The sequence below is a fragment of the Oncorhynchus clarkii genome, chromosome 9, assembly GCF_045791955.1.
Source record: "Oncorhynchus clarkii lewisi isolate Uvic-CL-2024 chromosome 9, UVic_Ocla_1.0, whole genome shotgun sequence".
Lineage (NCBI taxonomy): Eukaryota > Metazoa > Chordata > Actinopteri > Salmoniformes > Salmonidae > Oncorhynchus > Oncorhynchus clarkii.
In genome coordinates this window covers 27,090,042-27,113,773 of record NC_092155.1, presented here as the reverse complement: position 1 = coordinate 27,113,773, position 23,732 = coordinate 27,090,042, and the positions used below count along the sequence as shown (strand labels likewise).

Below are 23,732 nucleotides of genomic sequence, written 5' to 3'. Positions count from 1 at the left end.
TTGTTCGGGCTGTATCTGTCCCATTATTGTTTTTGCTCAATTCGTTTTTCATTGAAGGGGTCAGTCCGTTGGACAGACAGTCGTTTTGACTTCCTATCTTCGGCTCCTCTGCCTTTGGCAGGCCTCGCTGTTACGAAATATCCTCCTTTGACAGGCGTGGAGGCTCCAGGCGATGACATTTCAGATGGCTGACCACTGCCCTATGTGGTCTTTGGTTGCGGACAGCTTTGAAATGCTTTCAACATCTGTCCCCACCTAACCCCCCTGTCCAAACTTATTTCAATAGTATCCACACTAAAGGTATCTAGGTGGTTTTAACCCCTCTGTGACCACAGTCGATGAGGTCACTCGGGTCAACCTGAACCTCAGGATCTCCTTACCGTACCGTGTGGGTGAGTGAAAAGTCATTCACCAGCCATATTTAGTAATGGGATGCAAAATGCATTTCCTATGGCCAGAAATTGTTTCCACTCACAGGGCATTTTTTCATGGAGGCTTCAGCAACGGCAAACAGCTTTCATCCAGAACAGCTGTGCAGAAGCCCAAACCCCATGTTGATTGACCCACGTATGAAAGCTCATCTTGTTCATGTGTCAGACCCAACACACTCACTCAAACACACAAACGCAGTCACGAACACACACACACACACACACGCACACGCACACACACACAGCATCCGTCCGTCAGTCTTCCTTTCATCTCTTCACTCTTCATCCCCAAACGCCTTTGAAGTGGGACGCCCTGCAGTCTGTAGAATATATAGTACAGAGGAATGAAAAGCACACACACCTCTCTCTCTCTCTCTCTCATCTCTCTATCTCTCTCTCTCTCTCTCTCTCTCTCTCTCTCTCTATCTCTCTCTCGCTCTCTCTCTCTTTCTCTCTCTTCTTCATCTACTCGCCCACCTCACTCCGTCCACTCCCTCTCCATCCATAACATCCTGTAACCTTGTCTGAGACTGAAGGTCATTAGCACTGGCTTCGACCATTACACACTCCATCCCAGCCACCATTAATAGTACATGTAGTATGATATGCTACGTTTTGTATATGGTATGTATTCTTTTGTGGATGTCCATCATCCATGTCGTATGATTCAGTGCCTTCGGGGAAGTATTCAGACCCCTTGATTTTTTTTCTACATTTTGTTAGGTTACAGCCTTTTTTTTGTTTACAGGCAAAATGGCTTAAAGGACAACAAAGTCAAAGTATTGGAGTGGCCATCACAAAGCCTTGACCTCAGTCCCATAGAACATTTGTGGTGATCCTAACTGACCTAAGACAGGGAATTTTTACTAATATCAAATGTCAGTAATTGTGAAAAACTGAGTTTAAATGTCTTTGGCTAAGGTGTGTGTAAACTTCCGACTTCAACTGTAAGTATTCAGACCCTTAACTCAGGACTATGTTGGACTGCCGTTTGCAGTGATTACAGCCTTGAGTCTTCTTGGGTATGATGCTAGAGGCTTGGCACACCTGCATTTGGGGAGTTTCTCCCATTCTTCTCTGCAGATTGGATGGGGAACGTTGCTTGCACAGTTATTTTCAGGTCTCTCCAGAGATATTCAATCAGGTTTAAGTCCGGGCTCTGGCTGGGCCACTCAGGTACATTGAGACTTGTTCCATTGAGACTTTGCCCCAGTCTGAGGTCCTGAGAGCTCTGGAGCAGGTTTTCATCAAGGATCTCTCTGTACTTTGCTCCTTTCATGTTTGCCTTGATCCTGACTAGTCTCCCAGTCCCTGCCGCTGAAAAATATTCTCACTGCATTATCCTGCCGCCACCATGCTTCACCGTAGTGATGGTGCCAGGTTTCCTCCAGATGTGACGCTTGGCATTCAGGCCAAATAGTTCAATCTTGGTTTCATCAGACCAGAGAATCTTGTTTCTCATGGTCTGAGAGTCTTTAGGTGTCTTTTGACAAACTCCAGAGGGCTGTCATGTGCCTTTTACTGAGGAGTGACTTCCCTCTGGCCACTCTACCATGAAGGCCTGATTGGTGGAGTGTGCAGAGATGGTTGTCCTTCTGGAAGGTTCTCCCTTCTCCACAGTTGAACTCTAGATCTCTGTCAGAGTGACCATCAGGTTATTGGTCACCTCCCTGACCAAGGGCCTTCTCCCCCCGATTGCTCAGTTTGGCCAGACGGCCAGCTCTGGGAAGAGTCTTGGTGGTTCCAAAGTTCTTCCACTGCGTTCTTGGTGACCTTCAATGCCCAGATCTGTGCCTCGACACAATCCTGTCTCGGAGCTCTATGGACAATTCCGTCAAACCTCATGGCTTGGTTTTTTCTCTAACATGCACTGTCAACTATGGGACCTTATATATAGGGGTGTGCCATTCCAAATCATGTCCAATCAATTGAATTTACCACAGGTGGACTCCAAACAAGTTGTAGAAACATCTCAAGGATGATCAATGGAAACAGGATGCCACTGAGCTCAATTTGGAGTCTCATAGGGTTTGAAACTTATGTAAATAAGGTTTTGTGTTTATATATATATATATATATATATATATATATATATATATATATATATATATATATATATATATATATATATACACTTGCAAACATTTCGAAAATCCTATTTTCACATTGTCATTATAGGGTATTATGTGAAGATTTCTGAGGAATTGTTTTTATTTAATCCATTTTAGAATGATGCTGTAACATAACAAAATGTCGAAAAGGTCAAGGGGTCTGAATACTTTCCGAAGACACTATATATTACGAATTTCAATTCGTATGATACAGTATGTTTTGAATTTGCAATACCTATATGTTGCAAATTCCAATTTGTTATTTCTAACCTTAGCTCGGTGACTAATGTTAATTCGGGTAGGGGTTAGGGTTAGGGGTTGGATTAGCTAACAGTTACATAGTAGATACAAGTAGTAAGTAGTTGCAAAGTTGCTAATTAGCAAAAGTGCTGAAGTTGTCTGTGATTCGAACACACAACCTTTGGGTTCCTAGATGTTTAAGGCTAATTTCATTTATGAAATCAATGAGCTATACGCTTTTATAAGCTACTGGGAGAGCCAAGAGTCTCTTTAAAATTGAATATGATTTGCAAAATAGACACTAGGAGCTAGCTTTCTTCCGTACGGCTGAGTACTTGTTATTTAGGCCACAGTACAAGACGAGTCCATTTTCCTACTTTTCTCCATCACAATACCCTTTTAATGTGAGTTTTCCCATAATAGAGTGATGGATGTGTTGTTGTGCATTGTGAACTTTACGCTCCTCAAATTTTCACAAGGCTGGTTCCAACGAGGTGAGACGCTTTTTTCATAAGGTCACCAATGGAGAGATGGAGCGACAGGTGCAAGTCATTAGCCCTCGTTTGTTTTCTTACACCGGAGGGTAATTAGTATGATGTTAATGCTAATTTGCCCCGCGGTGCGCTAACAAGAAGAGCACAAATCGCCGAGGCAACCACCACAGGGGTGTATCTTCTCAGATATAGGGAAGAACAAAGAATCCTGACCTTTCCAGAGTCTTGCATAATAATGATGGCACCGTGCTGGAGACGTTGGTGTCTCGCTTTAACTCTTCCCTGTGTCTCGTTGACTCTGGTTCGTCCAATGAGCCACATGTAGAAGGAACCCTTTTCCTACCTCTGCCCGCAAGATGCTGTCTGTTCCCGCCATTGACATAATCAGAGGTACCTGAAACCTGGCTTATATCACATTTCTCGTTATTTTCCCCCCCAAAAATCTATCATTCGCTGTGAATGTGTGGTGCGCTGTAGCCTGTGAATGTGAGGAATAATTAGGCTGGGAGAGTCCAAGGGCTGAACCTCTGTTTGCCCCGGAATCTTTGATTGGCAGGTTATTAGGAGCCCGGCAAGAATGTTCCTGCAGCTGTGTAGTGGGAGGGTGGGGTTGTGTGTGTGTGTGGTTTGATTCGGGAGGGCGCGTGTGACTGTCGGTGATTACATCTTTGAGTCGGCCCATTATCACTCTCAATGTGGCATTCCAGAGACGCCCCCAGAGCTATCGCACGTGTCATCGGGCAGAAGTGCATTTTTTGGCATAATCGATAAGCAGTCCTCGTAACGTATCCGGGCTACCTATCAGCGTCCTACCTATCAACCCTCAGAGAGAAGTTCCCCTTATCTGCATGTAAAACTGTTTGTCTCTGACCTCCTTTCCATCCCTCCTTTGCTGGTCCTCCCGTACATCCCTTTATCCCATTCTCTCCATTTTGTGACACAGTGGAAGAGCAGGGTCTCGAGCAGTTTGCCAAAAACCCAAGCTAGTGAATTCTTGCAGCCCAAAACTTGTTTGTAGAATCAATGGAGCACTCCTGTGCCTCCATACCATTGCGATACAGGTGTTATTTTCTCTCAGTTCCATTGGTCGTCATGGCCAGTGTTGCGTCAAACTGCTCTTTAGAGCAGAATCTAAAGAGCAGTGTGGCCACCATAGGGGTGGACCAGAAAGTTAATTCTGCAATGCAATCAAATTGGGCTTGAGAACTGCACACACACACACACACACAGTATTCCACACACACTCTGTCCCACCCCATCAGAGTAAAAGGCCAGGCTTCCTCAGACTATTTTCACGCTAGATAATATGGGCCAATCTCTTACCCGCAGCCGTTACATTTTTTTTTATGGGCCTACAGAGAAATAGCTATCTGACACAATCAACCCCGCATCAGTGGCAGTCGCTGGAGTAGATTGTCAAACTGCCAAAGGTGTGTGTGCGTGTATGTGAGTGAGTGTGTGTGAGCACACACAGTACCAGTCAAAAGTTTGGACACACCTAACTCATTCAAGGGTTTTTCTTTATTCTTACTCTTTTCTACATTGTATAATAATACTGAAGACATCACAACTATGAAATAACACATATGGAATCATGTAGTAACCAAAAAAGTGTTTAACAAATCAAAATATATTTTATACTCTTCAAACTCTCTTTATACTCTCTCTTTGCCTTGATAACAGCTTTGCACACTCTTGGCATTTTCTCATCCAGATTCTAGAGGTAGTCACCTGGAATGCATTTCAATTAACAGGTGTGCCTTGTTAAAAGTTCATCTGTGGAATTTCTTTCCTTCCTAATGCGTTTGAGCTAATCAGTTGTGTTGTGACAAGGTAGGGGTGGTATACTGAAGATAGCCCTATTTGGTAAAAGACCAAGTCCATCATATTATGGCAAGACATGAAGGTCATTCAATACAGAACATTTCAAGAACTTTGTGCAGTCGCAAAAATCCTCAAGCGCTACGATGAAACTGTCTCTCATGAGGACCGCCACAGGAAAGGAAGATAGTTACCTCTACTGCAGAGGATAAGTTCATTAGAGTTACCAGCCTCAGAAATTGCAGCACAAATAAATGCTTCACAGAGTTCAAGTAACAGACACATCTCAACATCAACTGTTCAAAGGAGACTGCGTGAATCAGGCCTTCATGGTCGAATTGCTGCAAAGAAACCACTACTAAAGGACACCAATAAGAAGAAGAGACTTGCTTGGGCCAAGAAACACGAGCAATGGACATTAGACCGGTGGAAAATCCAAATGTGAGATTTTTGGTTCCAACCGCCGTGTCTTTGTGAGACACAGAGTAGGGGCTGGATGATCTCTGCATTTGTGGATCCACTGTGAAGCATGGAGGAGGAGGTGGGATGGTGCTTTGCTAGTGACACTGTTGGTGATTTATTTAGAATTCAAGACACACTTAACCAGCATGACTACCACAGCATTCTGCAGTGATACACCATCCCATCTGATTTGCGCTTAGTGGGACTATCATTTGTTTTTCAACAGGACAATGACCCAACACACCTCTAGGCCGTGTAAAGGCTATTTTACCAAGAAGGAGAGTGATGGAGTGTTGCATCAGATGACCTGGCCTCCACAATCACCCGACCTCAACCCATTTGAGTTGGACCACAGAGTGGACCATGAGTTGGACCACAGAATGAAGGAAAAGCAGCCAATAAGTGCTCAGCATATGTGTGAACTCCTTCAAGACTGTTGAAAAAGTATTCCAGGTGAAGCTGGTTGAGAGAATGCCAAGAGTGTGCAAAGCTGTCATCAAGGCAAAAGGGTGCTACTTTGAAGCATCTCAAATATAAATTAGATTCGGATTTGTTTTAACACTTTTTGGGGGGTTACTTCATGATTCCATATGTGTTATTTCATAGTTTTGATGTCTTCACTATTATTCTACAATGTAGAAAATAGTACAAATAAAGAAAAACCCTTGAATGAGTAGGTGTGTCCAAACATTTGACTGGTACTGCGTGTGTGCTCGCGTGTTTCTGTTGTATCTGTTCACGTTGAGATCAACAGAGTTTGCGTTGGACAATGTCCTTTCTGCAATGTATCCAGTCAACCATTGGTTCTGAAGAGAAGTTTCACAATCTTTTGCAATGTTTCTGTCTGCTCTCAAAAGGTATCAGCATAGCAGTGTAACTCCCTTTGTCACACGGACTAACTACACCAACAACTCACTTAGTTCATTTATGAACAGAAACAGCGACAGAGAGGGTTTGAGGACTGAGTCTGAAGAGACACTTTCTTGTTTTTCTGTCTAGCCACTGTTAAATATAGAAACAGTGTTGTTGTTGTTCCAGTTACGGGATTAACTTGTCCTTCGTCACTGTGAGTCATCAGAAAGGCTGAATCACACAATTACATAGAACATTAAAATTAATGAAGTCTTTTGACATAAGCCACAGTGTTATACATCATGTATATGGGCTGAATGCAGTAGACGTTGGTCTGTCGGGGATGAAAGAGATCTAGTGCGGTCTTGCCGTCTTGCTGTGTGTCTGTGATGACCTGTTTATTTTATACCTGTTGTGGGGAAAAAGTGTCCCAGAATGCTTTAGCCCACATCAATGGCTATTCACAGAGAGTGTCCAATAGAACAAACCTCACCACACACACGACACACTCCACCTGCCCTGTATAGGGAAAATTAAAATCAATCTGCTTTTCCATTACACGTTTGATTCGGGGGGGCGCTTTCTGATTATTTTTCCACCGGCCACGACCAAAAATAAAATGTTATTTTTCTTCCAATCCAAATGACCAAACTGGCCCCGAAAATGGAAATAATAATCAACGGGCATCCTGAGATGTTTGATCTATCCTCATGCCTCTCTGTTCCAGGTAGAGAGCATTGATTGGCAGACATCGATCCCAACTCGAGCTAATTGGACAAACGCATTCAATATTTAGCTCTTTTTTTTTTCAGTCTGCAAAATAAACATAAGTGCCACGGTGTGTTTCCATCATTATTGTTGTTCCAGTGAAACAGAGAGAACAGATTGCTTGATTAGAGGCAGGCCGGTCAAGGTCAGTGGAAAATCCATAGTCTACCCCGAGTTTTGTTTGCCGAGGGAAGTCTCCCAAGGCCTTATTCATTTAGTTTTAACTCCAGTCTTAAGTATCACATGGGCAGTGTGGAGACTTAGGGAGTTATGCAGATAGCTCAGCCTCTCTCCCGGACTGTCTCCATCTCCTTTTATCTCTCTCGGCAGCTAGGTTTCCGTCTAATTGGCGCCAGATTTTCATGCAAATATTAAAAAATTTGCATGAAGAAATAATGCGCGTTTTCCCACCAGTGGTGTGTTTCCACCAAACTGACTTGTTGTGGATAACAAAAATCAGTGAGAGATGACGTAGTTGCACACAAAATGTACCTTTTCACTTAAGTTTTCATATACCGAATAAAAGTTTTTTCACCTCTACCGATGGTTTTGTAAAACAAAAACTGTCGTGTTGAATAGCAAATGTGTCTACTCCTGGTCTTGGCACCTGAGCATCAGCCAACAGCTCACAGATACAGTGCGGGTAGGGTAGTCTACATGATACGATTATTATGGATAGTATTTGTATTTGTCAAACGACAGGCAAGCAACAATCCTCATGTCTGTCACCAGAATAAGACCCTCGAAATGTATTGGAAAGGAGCATCGAGATCAACTTGCACTTCCACCACTCTGTGACGTTCGTCGTAACTTATTTCATCTGTAGCCTAATAAAGTGCATGGTTTCCCGAGTCGTAGTGGGAGGACCACACACCATATCACCGCGTGATTCCAACTTTATTATGATGGTTGTTATGTCAAAATTTGCGCTTAAAGGCGTTCCAACTACCATTTCTCGCAAAATTCATTTTCACAGACACAAAAACATCCCACTATCTCGAACAATCAAAATATCTGTCGCCATTTATACAATTGTACTGAAACAAACCGTTTCCATCCCAGCTGTCGTGATTTGTATACGGTATGACTGTACTCGCATAAAAACTGTGGATGGAAATACAGTTAGTTTCTCTCTCTCTCCTTTCCTATCTCTCTCATATTATTGTTCTCTCTCTCTCTCCTCTCCTATCTCTCTTATTATTGTTCTCTCTCTCTCCTTTCCTATCTCTCTTGTATTATTGTTCTCTCTCTCTCTCCTTTCCTATCTCTCTCTTATTATTGTTCTCTCTCTCTCTCTCCTTTCCTATCTCTATCGTATTATTGTTCTCTCTCTCTCTCCTCTCCTATCTCTCTCGTATTATTGTTCTCTCTCTCTCTCCTCTCCTATCTCTCTCGTATTATTGTTCTCTCTCTCTCTCCTTTCCTATCTCTCTCGTATTATTGTTCTCTCTCTCTCTCTCCTTTCCTATCTATCTCGTATTATTGTTCTCTCTCTCCTCTCCTATCTCTCTCGTATTATTGTTCTCTCTCTCTCCTATCTCTCTCGTATTATTGTTCTCTCTCTCTCTCTCCTTTCCTATCTCTCTCGTATTATTGTTCTCTCTCTCTCTCCTCTCCTATCTCTCTTATTATTGTTCTCTCTCTCTCTCTCCTTTCCTATCTCTCTCGTATTATTGTTCTCTCTCTCTCTCCTCTCCTATCTCTCGTATTATTGTTCTCTCTCTCTCCTCTCCTATCTCTCTCGTATTTATGTTCTCTCTCTCTCTCCTCTCCTATCTCTCTTATTATTGTTCTCTCTCTCTCTCCTTTCCTATCTCTCTCGTATTATTGTTCTCTCTCTCTCTCTCTCCTCTCCTATCTCTCTTATTATTGTTCTCTCTCTCTCTCTCCTTTCCTATCTCTCTTGTATTATTGTTCTCTCTCTCTCCTTTCCTATCTCTCTCGTATTATTGTTCTCTCTCTCTCTCCTCTCCTATCTCTCTCGTATTATAGTTCTCTCTCTCTCTCCTTTCCTATCTCTCTCGTATTATTTTTTTCTCTCTCTCCTTTCCTATCTCTCTCCTATTATTGTTATCTCTCTCTCTCCTTTCCTATCTCTCTCCTATTATTGTTATCTCTCTCTCTCCTTTCCTATCTCTCTCCTATTATTGTTCTCTCTCTCTCTCCTTTCCTATCTCTCTCCTATTATTGTTCTCTCTCTCTCTCCTTTCCTATCTCTCTCGTATTATTGTTCTCTCTCTCTCTCCTCTCCTATCTCTCTCGTATTATTGTTCTCTCTCTCTCTCCTCTCCTATCTCTCTCGTATTATTGTTCTCTCTCTCTCTCCTTTCCTATCTCTCTCGTATTATTGTTCTCTCTCTCTCTCTCCTTTCCTATCTATCTCGTATTATTGTTCTCTCTCTCTCTCTCCTCTCCTATCTCTCTCGTATTATTGTTCTCTCTCTCTCCTCTCTTATCTCTCTCGTATTATTGTTCTCGCTCTCTCTTTCCTTTCCTATCTCTCTCGTATTATTGTTCTCTCTCTCTCTTCTCTCCTATCTCTCGTATTATTGTTCTCTCTCTCTCCTCTCCTATCTCTCTCGTATTTATGTTCTCTCTCTCTCTCCTCTCCTATCTCTCTTATTATTGTTCTCTCTCTCTCTCCTTTCCTATCTCTCTCGTATTATTGTTCTCTCTCTCTCTCCTCTCCTATCTCTCTTATTATTGTTCTCTCTCTCTCTCTCCTTTCCTATCTCTCTTGTATTATTGTTCTCTCTCTCTCTCCTTTCCTATCTCTCTCGTATTATTGTTCTCTCTCTCTCTCCTCTCCTATCTCTCTCGTATTATTGTTCTCTCTCTCTCTCCTTTCCTATCTCTCTCGTATTATTTTTTTCTCTCTCTCCTTTCCTATCTCTCTCCTATTATTGTTCTCTCTCTCTCTCCTTTCCTATCTCTCTCCTATTATTGTTATCTCTCTCTCTCCTTTCCTATCTCTCTCCTATTATTGTTCTCTCTCTCTCTCCTGCTTCCCCTCTCCCACTCTTTTGCTATCATTTCCTCTCGCGTTCCCTCTTCTACCCCTTCCATCTCCCTCCACGTCTCACGTCTACACCTCTTTCTTACCCCATCCCTGGTGTGTAGAAAAGGGAGAGGTGGTTGGTGGTTAGCATGGCTCTGCATGCATTGTCTCTGCACCAATGGTCGAGCAGACCTGGAGCAGGTGTTGGGTGTCTCTGAAACACTAAGACGTGGGCTCAGTCAGGGAGAACCTGCCAGACTACCTCATTAGATGCCTCGTCACCTCTTTGTCTCTTCGCTTAGTGGGCTGCTGCAGGGTCGCCGTAACAGCAGGTGGCCACCACTTCTGCAGACAGCCGGCCTGCCGCCACACAGGACAAGGACTAAAGAAAATAAACTGGAAAAAATCATACACTTAGAGGGGGGAGTGGAAATAAAGTTTATTTTAAGATTATTTGGCAAAAGGTACTTTGCAGCTTTTGAGTTTGTGCTATTACGGTGGTAGGAGGTGTTGAATTGAAGAGATGTTCATCTCTTTGCTCTGGGCATGACATCTGGAATTAAATTGCTAATAGAGTATGCAATGTTGGTTTACTGTGATATGAGTAAACTGAGATGCAGATATTCTAAATATAAGCGTCCTCTCACTGTCAACTGCGTTTATTTTCAGCCAACTTAACATGTGTAAATATTTGTATGAACATAACAAGATTCAACAACTGAGACATAAACTGAACAAGTTCCACAGACACGTGACTAACAGAAATGGAATAATGTGTCCCTGAAAAAAGGGGGATTCAAAATCAAAAGTAACAGTCAGTATCTAGTGTGGCCACCAGCTGCATTAAGTACTGCAGTGCATCTCCTCCTCATGGCCTGCACCAGATTTGCCAGTTCTTGCTGTGAGATGTTACCCCACTCTTCCACCAAGGCACCTGCAAGTTCCCGGACATTTCTGGGCGGAATGGCCCTAGACTTCACCTTTCGATCCAACAGGTCCCAGGCGTGCTCATTGGGATTGAGATCCGGGCTCTTCCCTGGCCATGGCAGAACACTGACATTCCTGTCTTGCAGGAAATCACTCACAGAACGAGCAGAATGGCTGGTGGCAGGGTGAACCTGCAGGAAGGGTACCTCATGAGGGAGAAGGATGTCTTCCCTGTAACGCACAGCGTTGAGATGACAACAAGCTCAGTCCGGTGACACTGCCCCAGACCATGATGGACCCTCCACCCTCAAATCAATCCCGCTCCAGAGTACAGGCCTTGGTGTAACGCACATTCCTTCGACGATAAACGTGAATCCGACCATCACCCCTGGTGAGACAAAACCGCGACTCATCAGTGAAGAGCACTTTTTGTCAGTCCTGTCTGGTCCCTCGACGGTGGGTTTGTGCCCAAAGGCGACGTTGTTGCTGGTGATGTCTGGTGAGGACCTGCCTTACAACAGGCCTACAAGCCCTCATTCCAGCCTCTCTCAGCCTATTGCGGACAATCTGAGCACTGATGGAGGGATTGTGTGTTCCTGGTGTAACTCGGGCAGTTGTTGCCATCCTGTACCTGTCCCGCAGGTGTGATGTTTGGATGTACCGTTCCTGTGCAGGTGTTGTTATATGTGGTCTGCCATTGTGAGGTCGATCAGCTGTCCGTCCTGTCTTCCTGTAGCGCTGTCTTAGGCATCTCACAGTACGGACATTGTCATTCATTTCCCTGGCCACTGCAGTCTCATGCCTCCTTGCAGCACCCCTAAGGCACATTCACGCAGATGAGCAGGGACCCTGGGCATCTTTCTTTTGGTGTTTTTCAGAGTCAGTAGAAAGGCCTCTTTAGTGTCCTAAGTTTTCATAACTGTGACCTTAATTGCCTACCGCCTGTAAGCTGTGAGTGTCTTAACGACCGTTCCACAGGTGCATGTTCATTAATTGTTTATGGTTCATTGAACAAGCATGGGAAACAGTGTTTAAACCCTTTACTATGAAGATCTGTGAAGTTATTTAGATTTTTACAAATTATCTTTGAAAGACAGGGTCCTGAAAAGGGACGTTTCTTTTTTGCTGAGTTTATATGAGGTGGGAATTTTCTGTCTTCAGTTATCATCATCATCATCATCATCATCATCCTCATCCTCACCATCGTCCTTTCTATTGATTTATTGACAATGCTCTGCATTCTACCCTGACAAATTGAGAAAGAGCGGTATTGATTGTAAAACTTTGCTCTGGGAATGACGTCTGGAATTGTCTATGGATTGCATAGTGTTGATTTAATGTTAGGGTTAATGACTCTTTGTCATCTTCATCCTCATCATCATCATCATTTACATTTATCCCACAATGCTCTGCATTCTTCCCTGCCAGATAGAGGAGGGGAGAAATCGAAACCCTTTGTTGTGCATCTTTTTCCTCTAAGACGTTTTTTTCATGCTGTGGGCTAGTTATAGTATTTCAGTCACGCATCTTGTTTGTTTAGAAAAGAAAATTAGATTGGAAGGCTGGGACCCAGAGAGCCGAGGCATCACGTGCCTCATGCTGAAGCAAATAGAGGGGGGGGGGGGGACTCACACCTGAGCGGGGGAGCTGCTGATACTATTACAGCCTCTGTTCCTCAATCTCTCTGCAACATGGCTGCCTTCCTACCGACAGCCATTTTAGAGCAGTTTCCTTCCATGTATCTCCTCTCATCTTGAACTGCCCTAATGCCTTTGAGCAGGAACACTACAACAGAACAGAGTGGTGTAGTGGTGGAACAGATGAACACTCTGCCTCGAACTGTTCTCGCACTGCCTTCATCACTTCCAACCATTGCGTCTCACACCTCGTCGCCACCCCCTTTCCTAATTTCTTTCCCTCCCTCCTCTTCCTCGCCCATCCCTCCTCTTCCTCCTCCCTCTCTCCGCCTGCTCTTCTGTCTCCACTGCCACGCAGAGATAATTAGTCAGCGCCAGAAGAATACAACCAGGAGAAAGGGGAATTGGACTTGCCACGTTACTCTGTAGAAACGGAATGATTTTGATGTGAGAGAATAGGCTCTGTCCCAGAAAGCACTGCTTTGTGTGTGCCAGATTAGGGAAGACATACATGCTATGGCTCAACAGCAGACAACGACAAGCACCTACCTTAAACCAAAGCTTTGTTTTCGATAGTTTGTTCTTTGGCTTTGACCTTCCACTGCACCACATGATATAGGTCTATGGAATAGTATCCATCATATATGACACATTGGCCCTCTTCTGTCCACAGCTGGGACAACCTACATCTTCGGGAGAGGAGGAGCCCTCATCACATACACCTGGCCCCCCAACGACCGGCCGAGCACACGGGCAGACCGGCTGGCGGTGGGATTCAGCACGCAGCTGAAGGAGGCCGTGCTGGTCAGGGTGGAAAGCGCAGAGGGACTGGGAGACTACCTGGAGCTGCACATAGTAAGTGACTACCTGCGGAACTGCAAGGGGTGATATAAGGGGGCATGGGTGGGGAGTTGGAGGCGGGAAGTCATTGGTGGACGAGTACATTGGTTTGCCTACTGGTGGGTTGAGTGTGTTGGAGGGACATACAGTTTAAGGGAACAGTAAATTGGAGGGACACTTATTTGGAGGGACAGCATGTGTCAAGAGATGGCTGGGGTTGAAGGGGTACACGGGGACTGGGGACAGTGGGGATGTGGTTGAGACACATTGAGGAGTGGTAGGTTGAGCTCATATGGTCCAAAGTTGGAGATGTACAGGTGAAAGTAACTACTCAAAGAACGATCATTGAGCAGGTCTTTACATCTCATTCACTCTTACCGAACAAGTAATTACTCCATCCCTGCCACTATGACTCTCATATAGTCTAGGTAAAAGGCATTTTAAAGAGAACCCTGCCTAAGGATAACTTTATAAGGCAATTAAAGGACATCGGGCATTTTAAAAAGGCATTAATGCTGCCTGTAAATGGCTCGTTGACCCATGTGATCCCTGCCTACCGAAGAGATTCAAAGCCCATATTATTATTTTAATGGATGCCTTTCTGTTAATTATCTGCTCCCTGCCGAACCCACTGACTCTGTTCCTCTCAGCATGTCACCGGTGTCAAACACACACACACACACACACACACACACACACACACACACACGCACTTCGCCTGCAGCTATAAAGAGAGGCTTGTGCCAGCTGCTCTGCTAGCCAATGCCTGTGCTTTTACGGTCTCTGTCTCCATGCTGCCTCTCTCACTCAGGGCTCACACTGACTAACTACAGCCTTCAAGGCAGAGTGGTAACAGTGTTATTTTGCCCTCTCCTCTCCTCTTTTCATCTCCATCCTCATTCTCCCTATTTCAGCTTTCCTTAAAACCTGTAAAAACACAACCTAGGTTTTAGGTTTTCTGAAAGAAGGCTGTAAGACAATGAATTGACAAGGAAAGTATGAAATGGACAGCTCTGCTCGAGTATGAAGATGAAATTGACAGTCATTAAAATAGAAAGAAACACACTCAACATGTCCATAAATCATTTATCAGCGACTCGGATTATCGAGGCGGAGAGTGTTGGAAAGGTTTTTCAAATACTGAGAGGACCTAGTATAATTTGAATGCATGTTAAAAAAAAACAACAACAAAAAACAGCTGGGCTATAAAGGAAGATTATACCATGATGCCAGATTGGAGTGGAATGGCACATTGTCCATTTGACACAAACATTAGCACATTATAGGCCTCAGAGTCTGTACAACCTTGTTGACTGCTGCTGAATAATTAATGAATAGTCAGACACATCCAACCTTTTTTAAAAGATGTCCAATTTGTTTTACTATCAAGCACTGAAAATGTGCAAGCCTTTAAAAAAAATATATATATATATATTTTTTACTGTAGGGCCGTGGCCTATAGCACGCCCTGCACCCTTGCGCATAATTAGTTGGGAGGAGGAGGAGATGTTGAATAGAGAGACAAAGTTGGCAAAACAATTTCTAATAATCATTAGTAAACACTCCTGCTATTAGGTCAAGTTTATCTACATGAAAATATAAAATAAATACAAATCCTAAATTGAATGTTGCCCTATTTAAACAGTTTTAACTGTTATTTTATTTTCATGACGCTACATGGTTATGGGTCTCTCCAGAGATGTTTGATCCGGTTCAAGTCTGGGCTCTGGCTGGGCCACTCAAAGACATTCTGAGACTTGACCCGAGGCCATTCCTGCGTTGTCTTGGCTTGTGGCTTAGGATCATTGTCCTGTTGGAAGGGGAACTTTCTCCCCAGTCTGAGGTCCTGAGTGCTCCAGAGGAGGTTTTTATCAAGGATCTCTCTGTACTTTGCTCCGTTCATCTTTGCCTCGATCCTGACTAGTTTCCCAGTCCCTGCCGCTGAAAAACATCCCCACAGCATGATGTTGTCACCACCATGCTTCACTGCAGGGATGGTGCCAGGTTTCCTCCAGGCGTGACGCTTGGCATTGATCTTGGTGTCATCAGACCAGAGAATCTTGTTTCTCATGGTCTGATTGTCTTTAGGTGCCTTTTGGAAAACTTGGGCTGTCATGTGCCTTTTACTGAGGAGTGACTTCAGGCCTGATTGGTGGAGTGCTGCAGAGATGGTTGTCCTTCTAGAAGGTTCTCCCATCTCAACAGAGGGACTCTAGAGCTCTGTCAGAGTGAGCATCGGGATTTTTGTTACCTCCCTGACCAAGGCCCTTCTTCCCCGATTGCTCAGTTTGGCCTTTCCCCAGATCTGTGCCTCGACACAATCCGCGGAGCTCTATGGACAATTCCTTCGACTTCATGGCATGTTTTTTGCTCTGACATGCACTGTCAACTGTGGGACATTATATAGACAGGTGTGTGTGTGCCTTTCCAAATCATGTCCAATCAATTGAATTTACCACACGTGGACTCCAATCAAGTTGTAGAAACATCTCAAGGATGATCAATGGAAACAGGATGCAGTTGAGATCAATTTCGAGCCTCATAGCGAAGGGTCTGAATACTTGTGTAATTAAGTTTATAAAAACATTTTTTAAATACGTTTGCAAAAATGTCTAAACTGGTTGTCGCTTTATTGTTATGGGGTATTGTGTGTAGATTGCTGAGAATTTTGGATTGAATCCATTTTAGAATAAGGCTGAGAGTCAAGGGGTCTGAATACTTTCAGAAAGCAATAGCCTAAATGGGGGCACATTTTACTGGGGGGGCATGGAGGAGATTCGGGATCATTCCCCCCACTGCCCATTCCCCCACGTATTTCCATGACAATTCCATTGTATTGGTCGAGTCCGATTGACCTCTTTACCGCATCTATGATTCTAATTAACGTTCTGCATTACCATGGCAATCCACCATCGGTAGATAGAACATTCCAAATTACCATGGAAATGATTGCATCACAATACCAGGCAGCCATTGCGAGTGTACTGTACAGTACCCATGAGTTTACTAGTCAAATTGTCGGGGTTAGAACTTCCAAGCCTGCTCTATTCATTCTATTTCTATGTGGGACCACATATACACACACACACACACACACACACAATGGGAAGAGAACTGGCTCAGTGGTTGTACTTCATACAACAGGCCAAGGTCAAAACGAATGTCCTCACTGGTATGTAATTAATAATCATACTAATGCTAGCATATCTCAGCAGTTATTGACAGAAATCATATTGATAGTATTGCCATCTCAATCGTCATTCAGTCAATGCGTACAGCATTCACCACACATCTCAGAGATTTTCCAATTGATCAGTCCACAAGCAAGACTTCACAACTGAATCGTCACTTCACATACATTTGTATAGTAGCCTCCCTGTGTTATCACACTTTAACGGTTGGTTTGGATTTCCCATTGTTAAAGTCCATCCTGCCCATGATATACTAGACAACATACACATGGCCACAACTATTACTACTACTACTACTAATAATAATAATAATAATAATAATAATACTTTTACAGATCCACTGTCTCATCTGCCCAGCCATGCAATGTATAAATTTGATCTCCACTGTAAAAAACATCTAGACAATATCTCCGACATTTGCAACATTGCTTCAATGTTGAAATTCGGGAGTTGGGACAAGACAGACAGGCAGCTTTTCTCAGCCAGTTGAAATCGTGAATCCGCATTTTTACGTGTTTATACAAAGACATGTAAAACAGATAAAACGAAACAAAATGTTCCACGTTGTCCCACGTTGGCTGTCCTTCCAGCTTCAATCTGAAGTGATTGTGTTAGTTGTGTACTTGGCTAGCTAGCAGGGGGGGGGGGGGGGAGAGCCTCCATGACAACCTGCAAAGTCCTGTAACTATTCAAGGGGTTGGGTTAAATGCGGAAGACACAGTTCAGTTGAATGCGTTCAGTTGTACATCTGACTAGGTATCCCCCTTTCCCTAACCAGCACTTGGGTAGTTTTTGCTTTACATGGCATTCAATACGAAGAGAAGGCTTAAAATTGCACTTGACAACCAGTGTTCGTGAATGTAGCATCACGTTTTGTTGAAAAATGTATGGTTTGGGAAAGATTTTGGCTTTTTAATGCTGGTAACCCGTTGTATAAAAGCAATAATAAACTCAAGACCATTTGTTATGGACTTCGTGGCTATGGTCACTGACCACGTCACTGCCATGATAAAACATGTCATAACACATGGCCTATCATGTAGTATTGCTTAAATATCGCCCAGCCTTCCATACCACACTATATCACATGGGCTTCCATGACAGTTCATTGCCTTGTATCATCACAGTGTGCTCCTCCCAGTATATTAGGGTGCATCCCGAATGGCACCCTACTCCCGATATTGTGCGCTGCTTTTGAATAGAGCCCTATGGGGTTATATAGGCAATTGGGTTCCATTTGAGACGCTGGCAGTATACCAGTGTGTCAGTGTTAGTGAATCATTGGTGTGTAGGTTTCATTATAGGGCTGATGAGCGCTGGTACGACCCTGCCCTCCACTTTCTGGACGTCTGAGCAGCTCCCTGCTTTATTGAATTGAATACCTCCTTCCCTCCCTCCATCTCATTTCTCATTCATCCTCTCATTATTGTTGATTCCATCTCTTTCTCTTTCGCTCGTGCGCTCGTTCTCATTCAGTCTCACTCATTTTTGTCCTCCTTCTCTCCACCCTCCCTCTGTCCCCCATCACATCCGACCATCAGCCTCTCTCTCAGCTCTGCTCTTGCACCAGTCCCCCTGCAATTACATTTGATTTGCTCTGCGCTCCTCCTGAGTCATTCACCCAAATGACTCCCCTCCCTCCCCCCATGCAACAGTGTCTGGGCCTCTTTAATTACTATTAGCTCCCTGGTAGAGGACAAGCAAGAGTCAAATTAAGACCAGGACTTAGGGGGCGTTTCCTATGTGATATGCATTGGCTCTATCTCTCGCTCACAGCACCCCACCCCGTGCGCGCACACACACACACACATACATGCACGTGCACACACACACCCAAAGCACAGGCACGCACTGTCTGTCAATGTCGCACAAACACATGCAGACACCTCCCCTCTCTTTCGGGTTCTCCCTCTCTCACACACACACACATGCATGAACACACATACTGTATACACACAAACACACACCAGGGCTGGACATACAAGGCTGCCCGCTGGACCACAGATCTTTTGGAAATTTCCGGGCCAGTCAATCATCTTCATCTTGGGCCAGTGAACGGAAATTATGCTATTTTCAATGTAGTCTATATAATTGCTGGGGGAAAAAACATTATGTGGATTATTTATCACGTGCGCACAGCACACAAAGCCTAGTTTGTAATGTGTCGGACAGCAAGAGCGCACAGCTCTCAACTGGTTGTCATGTGGAGCAGCTCACAGAAGGAATAACGACAGCGGTAGGGTAGGTAGGAAAGATGTTTACACTTCTGACAGCTACCAGGAAATGCTACGTTAACAATGGGTTTGCAAACCAGGTATTTCAAAGGTTTAGTCCGAAGTCTTGGTTGAATCTTTGCGATGGGCAATTCAGTCATGATGCGCTTTTTGAAAGAACATTTCTAAAGGCCCCCCCCCCCCCCTTCCCAACTAATCGTTGCCTACTAAGTAGGCCTACCTGGCACAATGATATCATGATGATTTGTTTGAACCACGGGGTATTTGTTTTGTGAACTCTGACGCCACATGTAGCCTTCCCTGGACATTGTACAGTACAAAAACACAGCTAGCAAAACAATTGAATTCAATGGCAACTACACCCTCCAATTTTGAGATATTTTTGACTATTTTCTCCAGACCTCAAATGTGGTCTCCTAATGTGGTTTAAGCATTGCTGTGGACTTGAGAGCATCCCCCTCAACAACAACAAAAAACGTATGATTTTGAGAGTGATCCTAAAGGAAATTAAAAAAATGAATTTAAGAAAATATCAAAACTGATTTCATAGTGCCCTACAACTGTAGACTGCTGACAGTTCAAAATGAAAGATACAATTTAAATTATGTGCTAATCATCCGCTTCCCTGGGCCAGTATTGTTTTCATTCGGGACGGTAGCTTTAAGTTGCCACTGGCCCTGTGTGCCACTGGCAAATTTATCTGAATGTCAATGCCCTGCACACACTGTCTGTCACTGTCACAGGGGCCAAATCTTCAGTGTCTGTGTCTCACATCTCACTGACATTTCCCATGAGCCTCGAGGGGATGATAGAAAGAGACTGGGTGAACGTATGGTACTGTAGCTGATAAGAATGCCCAACCTCCTCCCCGTCCTGTTGCCTCGGGGCCTGGGACCTGTCTCTGAAAGGCCCAATGCATTACTCATCCACAAACAGTAACCTCTGGGGAAACTCGATAGAGCTTTGTAGGGGAAATTTCTGTAGAATACAGAGTACAGACTATGCTCTGAGCTCTCTCTTTTAAGGCAGCATGGAGATAAGGTTTTTTCTCCTCCCACTGCCTGTGTCCCAAAAAGCACCCTATTTTCTACATAGGGCACTACTTTTGACCAGTAGTCCAGTATGGCTCTGGTCAAAAGTAGTGCACTAAATAGGGAACAGGGTGCCATTGGGGATGCATCACCGTGTGTCTTTATATGGCTCATTATTCATCAACTCAACAGCATCCATTTTGGGGTGATGAGTCACTGATGCTGCTGATAGAACACTTGTCAGTCATGTTTAAGGAGCAATTTCCTTGTTAACTTACATTACCATCATGGTAAATAGCCAATTTAGCTGAATAATAGGTGATTTGTAGACCATTCGCCATAGTTCCAAGTTTAGCTGACAAGCCAGACTGTATCCAAACTTCTAACGGAAAAAAAGGAGGGAGTGAAAGTTGGTGTGTATCTATGGTCCTAACAAATGACAGTGAGTTGTCACGGTAACGGACCCATCGGAAATGGCCCTCATCTGCAGTTACCGAGCCGACCAGGAGTCTGTTGTTCAACAAGGTTTCCTGGGTCATCGCTTTAAATAAGCCAAGCGCTGATTTCATGTTTAGAGGTCTATTCCTCAGAAGACCCAGCCAATGTCTAGTGTGACGGGCAACAGGTCCTCATAAATGATGGAGAAGTGTGTTTCAGGGTCATGGTGAAATAGATAGCGATGGTCCCTCGCGAGATGGTATCTCTCTCTCTTTTGAAGCATTCCTTTGGCCGTAATGTTCCTTTTACGGCTCCCTCTTACAGGGAAATGATTTGTGAGTCTAAAATTTTTCTTTGGATGTCTTGGTGATAGCTGGGAAGAGATGACTAGCTAACGGGAACGTTCGGGAGTGTTTCTCTGAGTTTCTTCTCCCGTTCGGGAACGCTGGAGATGTTGCTGCCAGATAAAGGTAGATGGCGTTGCAGATAAAAATGTCGAGGAGAAGCAGCTCCTTTTATCCTCTCTCCATCCCTGTCAGCCCCCTTCGCTGTGAAGATCGGCACGCACACACACACACACACACACAGACACACACACACACACCTACACTCTTACACGCATAGTCACATACACATACACCCACACACACTGATTCTCTATGGCACACACACATTCTCTCCCCTTATATTTCTCCCTCTCACCTTGTTTACATTTTGCTACCCCACACCTGTTTCCCTCTTAAACGAGTGTCACTTTTAAAAATCGCTCCCCTTCATCATGCCTAGGGAGTCATCGCAAGCCAAACATGCCTGTGTGTGTGCGTGCATGCGCGTGCATGCTTGATAAATGCTCTGCCGGCAGAGTGGGGCCAGCGGTCACCGGTGGTAACGAGATAGGGCCCTGGTGGGTTTGGCAGGGGCCTCTCCTTGGCATGTGAGGGGCCGGACAGCTATCGATTAATCCTGCCTTTGTGGCCCACTAATAAAGCCTCGCCTGACAGCCTCCACCTGGCTCTCCGTGCTCTCCTTGGTCTTCCTGCCTCTGCAGGGGGTTGGGGACTTTCTCCCCTCCACGAGGAGCTGCTTGGAGGTCAATGCCCCACACATGTCTGGGGTGCTTTGGGGAATACCAGAGATGCATAAATATGGAAGCCCCCAGACACTTATCAGAAATGCCCTGTTTGCTAAGTTCTCTATGTTGTACATGTTCCCTGTATTTTTTTTGTATTGTAATTAGCACAGTACACATGATCTCAATTTTAGCTCCAAGGTGGAGGTAATTTGATCACCCGAAAAATGTGATTGTGCCAATTTATTGGTGCATTGATCCATGTCAAACGCTGTAGTTTCAAAACTCAGTGCTTAGTGCTAAAACAACGACGTCATATCTGAATTCCAACATCTTTATGCACCTTCGCCATTACCATCCATTAGTTTCAGGCACACCAGAGGATGTGGTCCAAGCCCTGGGAGACATTTTGGCACCACAGCTGCAGGATATACTACAGTCTTTGCAGTTTCTGTGTGGAATCAGAGACTGAACCAAAATGACCGGATGAAGTCGAAGCAAAGAATGGACAGATAGATCTTTTAACCATTTTGAGTTTGGACATATTCAGACAAGTACAGGCAACCACCCAGGTAGGCTAGGCACATAGTCACACAGTTAGCTAACACAGTGGATAAGTCGAGAGCACAGAACCGATCCCTTGTGTTTGAGGTGGCAGTGGTGGGTTCGCGGTGGCGATGAGGCTGTGAATGCCCAGTGAGTTCTGGGTGAAAGTAAATGGATTGCCTCCCCAGGATCGATAAGCTATTAAAGGAGCAGGGAGACAGGACTGTCCTGCTGTATCCTGATTGGTCTAATCACCTGGGGGGGGGGGGGGGGGGGGGGGGGGTGGAGCGCCCATACACCTCCTACAGATACCCCTCTATCTACCACAAATGGGTTCAAGTAGTATTTGTTTCATTACAAGTACGCCGAGAGGTTTGATTGAGCCTGCCGCGATGGCCGCCTAGATGGCTCAAGATGGGCGCGGTTTGCACTTTTGGGACGACTCCATTGATTCCTTTGCATCTCTTTCTACTCATCCACATCGCACTTCTGATCACACTTCTGATCACACCAATACAGCTTCATCACAATGGCATACAGCCAGTATAAATTCCAGTCCGGGTGCTGAGATTTATATTTAGTTTAGCGTGAGTCATTGTGTAAACAGTCATCTGAAACGTGTTATATTGAATTTAGCCGTAGCATCGCAGCAGCAGTAGCAGCTCTTGTTCACAACGTGATGTGCTTTTCATCTGGCAGAAAAATTGAATTGGGAGTTAATCCAATACAACTGCGACTCTCTCAACGCAGGATTCGTGGTTCTTGTTTCTCTTCCCGTTGACACACAAATCTTAAGGTTTCTGTGGATCGGCGTGGAAGTGGTTTTTGCCAAAAAAAGTCTGTTGGCGAGCCCCCTAAGTCCCTGTTCAGAGAAATGGATAGAGGGGAAAAAAGTGAAAGGGAGAGGGAGAGAATGGGTAGATTATGAATGACCAGCCTCTCTCCTCGTCTGTCCTGTCCTTTTCTGTGATGCCCTGAAAAGAGAGCTGCTGTACATTTCCGCTTTGGGGTCGCTCCTCAAATGTCACCACTGCAGCTCCATCCATGTAATCCCCCTGTAGCAGTACTTTAGCTGAGCCTGTATGTTCCTCCCTGCTTCTCTCTTTGTCCATCCATTTTGGCTGCAATGTACGTTCTGTGACTAAAACAAAACACAAACGCTTCTGTATTGACTTTGAACCAAAAGGTTCCTCAACTCCCCTCTAAACCTTCTCCCACGGATGGGTAACCCTCCGTGACTTTCTGTTTTCTGACGGAGGTTGTGGACTCCCGGTGGGTAGCAGTGGATTTGTTTTCCGTCTCTGGAGGCAGTCAACCACACAGAGAGTGTATCTCAGAAAAATTGAAAGGGAGGAACTGGGAAAGGAAGAGAGAGAGAGACAGAGAGGGGGGGGGGGGGGGGTAGCAGGAGAGGGAGGGGAGAAAGACATGGAGAGAGATCGGGTAGGGATAGACAGGGGAAAGAGAGAGGATACTTTCGGGCAAAGATAGAGAGGACGCAAATGTAGCGAGAGTTGGAGAGGAAAGAGGGCAAATGGAGAGAGAGATGTTTATCTCCGCTCAGCCATGCAGAGTTCACACGCACCCGTGTGCGGGTCCACACACTCAACGTAACCAAAGCCCCAAAGCCAGTCTGCCGAGA

General features: G+C 44.6%; 1 protein-coding gene across 1 annotated transcript in view; it reads left to right on the top strand.

The window, feature by feature from the left end:
- The window catches only part of LOC139416164 (neurexin-2-like), a 968,379-nt gene that overhangs the window by 783,264 nt on the left and 161,383 nt on the right, over positions 1 to 23,732 (top strand). The window contains exon 18 of the mRNA XM_071164510.1: positions 13,415 to 13,596. Coding sequence (XP_071020611.1) covers positions 13,415 to 13,596 — 182 coding nt within the window. The remainder of the gene's footprint in view (positions 1 to 13,414; positions 13,597 to 23,732) is intronic.